This window comes from Lathyrus oleraceus, chromosome 1, assembly GCF_024323335.1.
Source record: "Lathyrus oleraceus cultivar Zhongwan6 chromosome 1, CAAS_Psat_ZW6_1.0, whole genome shotgun sequence".
In the NCBI taxonomy this organism is placed as follows: Eukaryota; Viridiplantae; Streptophyta; class Magnoliopsida; order Fabales; family Fabaceae; genus Lathyrus; species Lathyrus oleraceus.
This window is the reverse complement of record NC_066579.1, coordinates 344,803,310-344,811,313: the sequence shown is the minus strand read 5'-3', so window position 1 is coordinate 344,811,313 and position 8,004 is coordinate 344,803,310. Positions and strand designations below refer to the sequence as shown.

Here is an 8,004-nt window from a genome sequence, read left to right as displayed (position 1 = left end):
TATAGCAAAAAAGGTAAAATTTGGTAGTCTGATAAGAATGGATGAAGTTTGCGGTCACTGGAAAAGGCTTAGGTTTGATGATGACAGTGTCATGAAAGACGATAAATCAAATATCTCTATCTTGATCGAATGAGAAATGATACAATAGAGATTTCTGAAAGCCGATGACAATATGAAACTCCACATCAAAGAACAATTGAGGAAGGTTGTTTATCCGGAAACCACTAACTTGAAACCACATCAACAATATTGTGGTTGTAGTTACAAATACGAACTGCAATTTAAAATCATGTTTTAGAGAGAACTTTATTCTTCCAATTTCACTTAAAGACAAAAGATTAATTAAATTGAATTTTGGATCTTTTAATTTTTATTTTTATTATAAATTATTCTTTTAAGGTGATTCTCAAAGCGGGACTATTGAAAATATGATAAGAAATATTGTTGAATCTAATTCATTTAAAAAAAAAACAATTGATAGATCGAGAATTATTGCTACTTATAAAAACATATTCAAGATATATGAATATATGATCCGATTTGAGAATTTTACCGTGAGTTATTCACACTAGAGTTTGAAATTGCAGGTGTTCAATCCCTAGACTAAATGGGAATATGAGACGTGTACAAACAAAATAAATTCAAATATTCAAGAAAAAACTTCACTTACATTTATTCATCTCATGTCACAACTTTATAAAGTTACCTTCCTTCGAAAAAAGAAAACCCTTGACACAACAAGAAACAACACAACTAAACAAAATTCAACAACAACTAAAAGAAAACAGTAGTAATCCTGAATCCTCACTCTTTCATGGATAACAGCATAGTTTAACCACTACCTCCAAGAACACCCTTAAGCTTCTTCACTAAACCAGCATCAAGAAAAGTAGTTGCAGTAATCAATTCAGTAGGAAAATCACTCTTAAACAAAGCGAAATCCAATATCTGCAAACCAGGATTAGCACTACTAAAGCTAACAAAAGCAAGTGCATTAGAACGACCACTGTTAATCTGAAAATGCAATAACCCTTGTGGAAAAACCATAACATCACCTTTGTTAAGTGTTTTAAGGTAAACAACGTTAGCAGATGAAACAAAACCAGCGAGAATGGTTCCTTGAATAACAACCAATACTTCTGAAGCACCGGGGTGAGTGTGAAGTGGGATAACTCCACCTGCAGCTAAATCTAAACGCGCAATGGAAATTCCAAGTCCGTTTACGCCGGGAAATTGCGCGTCGAATGCAGGCGTAACAGCGGCTTTGATAATGTTTGTGGTGTTTCCGCTCGTGGCTAGGCCGTGGAAGACGAAGTCGTCCACGCTTACCTTTTTGGGTGTTTTGCATGAATATCCGGCGGGGCCGTTTGGTGCATTGTAATCTGCTACACAGAAATCTACTACTGATGCATGAGAGAGGGAAAGAAGGGAGAAAATGAAGAAGGAGAGAGTTAGAATCATCTTCATTTTGTTGATAGGGTTGTTTGTGTTGTGTGTATTTTTGTGGTGAATTCGGTTCTATTATATAGAGAGAGTGGAATGGTGAATATGTTATTACTGTTGGTATTGATTCACTATGGATAGTTTTTTTTCTTCTCTTAGATGTATGTTGAATGGATAGATATTTTGAGGTAGGGTTGGTTCACGTGAATATAAACTTTTTTCCTTTGAATAGCAACAAGAACCGTCTTTTTGTTTGAATTCAGGAAAATAGGATCTTCTAAGTATCTTATGTTTCAAACGATATTGTTTCTTCGAGTGGCATGTTCGTCCAATTTTTTAGGGTCAGTAATGGAATTAAGCTCTATTATAGAACTCAGTAATGAGGTTTACTATACTAGTAATAAACTACTGATAAACACAACGTAAGAACCACTTAATTTCTCGAGACAATAAAGTGGTGTTATAAGTTGTAACAACCTATACAAGTTCGAGGGTTAAAAGTAAAATGAGCAATAATGGGGTAAGGCAATCATTTACTAGTCATAAAATGTGAAGCATGTGTCGTCGATCCTTGATTCTACGCTATTGAAGGTTTCACTTATGTACATTCTAATAGAACTCATATAAGAGAAAAGATTTTTTTTTTTATAATTCCATGTGTTGTCTGATTTGGAGGATCTGAAATGATGAAATATTTAAAAGTGTTTCATCAATTGAGAATGTAGCAGAGAAAAAGAGTATTTTTTTGATCTGAAAATAATTTTTAAATAGATTAAAAATAAATTCATGTATTTTTTCTGACTGACTTTAGAATCTTATATTTTTCAATAGTAGATCAAATGATTGTCTTATATCTGAGGTTGTTTATTTTTTAGTAGGGGTCATTTTCATTTCCTAAAAGAAATGAAAGATTCCATTATTATAGTAGTTTTATGTGTGTGAAACTTAATAAAAATTATTATATGTCACGTATCTTAGAAATGTATGTTATTTGTCTGGAGGGTTTCGTTCTCCTTTGGGAGGGAAGGTCGTCTTAGGATGGTGTCTCATTGGTGGAAAGGAGTTTTTCTTTTGGGGGTTAGGGATGGTCAGAAGACTAGGTTTTAGTATGATCTCTGGGTGGGGACTACCCCTCTGCGTGTTTCTTTTGAGCGAATTGTTCTTATATCGGATCAAAAGTCTCAGGTTGTAAGTTATTTGGGACTTTGGAAAGGGCATGTTTGAGTTTGGAGTTTTATGTGGAGGCAGATCCTCATGATCTAGGAGGAGGAGCTCCTTGTGGTTTTTACTTTCCCTTGTTAAAGGGGTAGTTAGTCATGGTCGGGATGATGATTGGATTTGAAAGTCGGGCCTGATTAGGGTTTTTTTGGTTGGTTCCGCATATGGTAACATTTTTGGCTTTGTTAGGGGCCTGGGAAGATAGGTCTGAGAGGGTTGTGTTGGGGTTTTTAGGATTTGGACTAGCTGGGTCTCGTTTAAAGTTATGATGTTCTATTGAAAGTGTTGGAAATTGTTTTGCAATATTAGTTCTAAAATGACAAAAGAGTTAAATAGCATTTAATGCTTTGCTTTAAGTCCCACATAGAAAGTGGAGACATCCTTTAAAGCATTTATAAATGCTTTGGAACTTTAACTCACCAAAGGAACAAAGAGAATAAGGTGTCACATGGACATGTGGTGGTCCCAAGCATTATGCCACTTGACACAACCAATGGACCCTCGCCGGTGTTGCCACCGGCGACACCGGCTCCGGGACCAGGGGCGTGGGCGTAGAGGCGCTAGTGGCGGCTTGTAGGCGGCACTTGAGCACTTTTGAAACAATTTAGTGCTCAGAATTTTAGTTATTGTTTTGTTTGAATTTTGAATTCAATTTTCATATCTTTTCATGAAATAGTGTCATATATGAAACATTGTGTTTTATGGTGAAATGGTGTTGTTTCATCAAAGGTTGCAAAATTTTGAAACAACATCCATATCTCCTATAAATATATGATTCTATTCAGAAAAATAAAACAAGAACTAAAAACGTATTTCTCTTCCAAATTCCAGAAAAACCTTCCTTGCATTTCGGGTTCTTCACTTGTCTTGTGCAGACTCGAAATTAAGGTTGATATTATCCTGAGTGTTCTTGCATTTTCCAACTCTAAGACATAATAAAAGAGTGCTTGAAATACTTTTAAGGAAAGTGATTCTCAATCACGATTCAGTCCTGGATCCATTTAATTTTACCGAATTTTCTAACAATCTTAAAAGTATTAGTAACATAATGGCTTCAGACGCTGCCGTTTCAAGCATCAAAGTGATGAACCAGGATCTTGTCAAGTTAGATCGATTTGATGGAACAAATTACACAAGATGGCAAGACAAGATGACATTCCTATTGACTGCCCTGAAGGTTCACTATGTTCTTGATCCCGACCTACAACCAATACCTGAACCAACAGAAAATGATTCGGAAGAACTCAAGAAGGAGCGCAAGAAACGCAAGGAGGACGAACTGCTTTGCCGTGGACACATTCTGAATACTTTATCTGATCGTCTCTACGACCTCTACACAGACAATCCATCGGCAACAAAAATATGGAAGGCACTAGAATTCAAGTTCAAGGCTGAAGAGGAAGGTACGAAGAAGTTCTTAATATCTAAATATTTCGATTTTAAATTCTTAGATTCTAAGCCCATTCTTCCCCAAGTGCATGAATTGCAAGTTCTGGTCAATAAAATAAAGGCAGTAAAAATAGACATCCCTGAGACCTTCCAAGTCGGTGCAATTATTGCAAAATTACCACCTTCATGAAAAGGCTACCGAAAGAAATTGTTGCACAGTTCCGAGGACTTCTCCTTGGAGAAAATTCAGAAACATCTTCGAATCGAGGAGGAATCGAAGGAGAGGGAGAAATCAGAACCCCCTACTCATTTCAAAACAAACGCTGTGACCAACAAGGGAAAGAAGAGACATGATGGCATGAAGAGTCATCTTGGACCAAAGAAAGAACATAACAAGTTCAAGAACTCTGGCGGTCATAAAGGTCCAAAGAACGGATGTTTCGTATGCGGTAAACCTGGACACTATGCTCGAGATTGCAGACAAAATAAAGCAAAAAATAAGATCAATGCAATTCGATCAGATGATGACATAATTGCTACAGTGAGCGAAATTATGGTAATCAAAGGAAAAGTTCAAGGTTGGTGGTATGACACTTGTGCTACGGTGCATGTTACTTATGACAAGGCTGCATTCAAAACCTATTCTGAAGCAATTGATGGACAAGAGGTACAAATGGGAAATGAAGTCCGCTCTAAAGTTGTTGGAACCGGTTCGGTCGAACTTAACTTCACTTCTAGAAAGAAAGTTACACTTGTAAATGTGCTTCATGTTCCAGACATGAATATGAATCTTGTTAGTGGGGATTTATTGGGAAAACCGGGTATTAAATCTGTATATGAATCGGGCAAACTTATTTTGACCCGTAATGGTGTATTCATTGGAAAAGGATATTCCGCAGAGGGAATGATCAAACTATGTACTAATGATAATATTATTAATGAAATTTCTAATTCCGCTTACATGCTTGATTCCGTTTCTTTATGGCATAATAGATTAGCACATTGTGGTATTAGTTCTATGAAGAGACTAATTAAATCTGGACTAATTTCGTGTAATATAAAGGATTTCAAAAAATGTGAATTATGTGTTGAATCAAAAATGATTAAGAAGCCTTTCAAAAGTGTTGAAAGGAAAACGAAATTACTTGATCTTGTGCACTCAGATTTGTGCGAATTTAATGGCATGTTGACACGTGGAGGGAATAGATACTTTATTACATTCATAGACGATTCCTTTAGATACACTCATGTATATCTCTTAAAGCATAAAGATGATGCATTTAATGCCTTTAAGACTTATAAAGCAGAAGTCGAAAATCAATTAAATAAAAGTATAAAGGTCCTTAGAAGTGATAGGGGCGGCGAATATTTTTCAATTGAATTTGATGCATTCTGTGAAGAGCACGGTATAATACATGAATGTTCGGCACCACGAACACCGCAACAAAATGGCATGGCAGAAAGAAAGAATCGAACATATCAAGAGATGATGAATGCCATGTTGATGCATTCTAAATTACCCCTTAAATTGTGGGGTGAGGTGATAACACGAAATTATATCATATTTTAGGACTTAATTCCATTAAATTCTATGACTATTTATTTCGGTTTACTGCATTTTATGAGATATTACGTGGTATTTTCTTCCTATTTGTCGCAGGTAGTCTATTTTGAAGAACAAGTGAAAATGGAAGAAAAGAAGGTGCAAAAAGGAGAGAAAAGGAACCAAATGCCAAAGCCCAGCCCAAAGCGCACAAGTCACCAATGTTGTGCCTGTGACGGACGTCACAGGGTGCGTGACGAGCGTCACGCAAAACAGCCTTGTGACGGACGTCACACATGGTGTGACGAGCGTCACACCATTCCACTACCTTTTTGGCGCAAGTAACGCCCTCAGAAGACTTGAAGAGACGTTGAGGAGTTTGTGTCCTATATCCACGCCGTGCATTTAGCCACGTTGAAGACCTTGGGAAACGAAAAGCAGTTACCAGCACCAATATAAATAGCTATCTCTAAAACCTAAAAGGGTTTCTCGGTTTTTCCACGCTCACATTGCCGGAGCTTTGCCAATTTTCTTTCTTTTCACGCTTTTGCTTATTTTCTTTTCCAGCAACTTAACCTTGTTTATTTATTTCTTTTGCAAGTTCTACATTCTTTTTTCCTTTGCAATTTACCTTTCCCTTTTTAGCATTTAGATATTTTTCGCATAATAGTTTCTACACCGGAAACTATTGTGCAACTTTTTATCGGATCTAACCTTACGTTAGATTCTAGTTTTATTTCCTTGGTTTAATTTATTGTTTAATTGAAGAATCCAAGAACAAATCCTACCGGCTTGTGGTGGAGTGTTCAAGACTATTGTATTACGCATTCAGGTTCTTTAATCATTATTTAATGTTTTGTTTTATTATTTATTTATATTGTCTGCCTGGAATGAGTCTGTTTATGCATGATATGTATTCTTGTTTATTTAGCATGTCTGGCTAATTCGCCTAGATATCGGTATGTAAAGTAAGCAGAATAAGGGATCAAAACTGAGTCGGTCTATTTAAACTTAAAATTAAAATCAATCTTTTTACTGTCTCAACTTACAGGTTTAATAACAAGATTTTTTACAAAAGTAAAGGACATAAAGAAGTTAAAATCAATAGAGCGAGAGTTTGAGGTTTTAACTGGACAGTGTAAGTTAGGCATTAATTCTAGATCAGGGCGAGAGCAAGTTTTAGAGTTAATTAAATTCTGACCTTTTCCAAAAAGTATTTTTAAAGATTGAATGTGAGGACGAGAGTTAAGCATTTGGATTTAATTATATAACCTAAGTCAACAGAGCGAGAGTTTGAGATAAGGGTGTTTAAAACGGTCAGTGTTTTCTTAAAAAGAGTTTCTGCAACTTTATTGCTTTCAAAATATGGTTTTTGACTTAATTATAAGTGACAGCTACATTAATATAAAATCATGGTTTATTCAACAGAGCGAGAGTTTGAGATAAAACCTTTAACCAATAAAGTTAACTGAAACGATTTATTTTAAAACCAAGAAACCGACAAAGACTTGATTCCCTAGTTTTGACGAACTACATACCGATATCCGTTTTATTAATATTTAATCTAGATCTTAGTTTAGCTTTTAGTTTTTCCCCAAACAATCAAACATTTTTCACCTTAGCTTTACGTAGTAACCTTAGATAACGGTATATCGATTCATAAGTCCCTGTGGGATCGATATCTTTTAAAACTACGCGATAGAACTGTGCACTTGCAGTTTGTATCCCATTCTCGACTCACACAGTCGAGCGATCAAGTTTTTGGCGCCGTTGCCGGGGACTTTTATTTAATCGATATCGTAACTCTTCCGTTACACTGTAGAGACTAAGGTTTCTCTTTCTTCTATTCTTTCTTTCGTTGATTTGTATGCCACGCACTCGCTCACAAGGCGAACCGCTCTATTTACGAATCAACGATATCGAGCTATATCTCCGAGTCTTACGACGAATTCGGGAATATCGTGCTGAAAACAATCTCCCTCCTATCGAATTTCCTGATCTCAAAGATCTTCTTCTTTCACCCAAGATGGCAGAACCAGCTCGTGCTCTTAGAGATTACGCCGCTCCATCGCAAGATGAGCCGCATTCAAGTATTGCTCCGCCCGCAATCGAAGCAAACAACTTCGAACTCAAACCTTCGCTGCTGCAGGCTGTGCAACAGAACCAATTCTCTGGAAATCCTACCGAGGATCCAAACCTTCATTTATCCGTATTTGTCCAATACGCTGATACTGTTAAAGCTAATGGTGTCACTTCAGAGGCAATTCGACTTCGTCTTTTTCCTTTCTCATTAAGAGATAGCGCTAGAAGATGGCTTCAATCTCTCCCTTCCAACTCAGTCACCACATGGAACGAGTTGAAGAAAGTTTTTCTTGCCCGATACTTTCCGCCAAGCAAAACAGCTATGTTAA

The 8,004-nt window shown here is 36.5% G+C and overlaps 1 protein-coding gene across 1 annotated transcript; it reads right to left on the bottom strand.

Moving 5' to 3' along the window:
- Positions 1-623: 623 nt before the first annotated feature.
- Positions 624-1,618, bottom strand: LOC127135718 (auxin-binding protein ABP19a). Its single transcript, XM_051062361.1, has one exon. It carries the CDS (start codon positions 1,465-1,467, stop codon positions 832-834), a length of 636 nt encoding a protein of 211 aa, XP_050918318.1. The 5' UTR covers positions 1,468-1,618; the 3' UTR covers positions 624-831.
- Positions 1,619-8,004: the final 6,386 nt, after the last annotated feature.

What these genes read in the sequence shown, in the direction of transcription:
- LOC127135718 (XM_051062361.1), bottom strand. Translation starts at nt 1,467, where the DNA reads ATGAAGATGATTCTAACTCTCTCCTTCTTCATTTTCTCCCTTCTTTCC.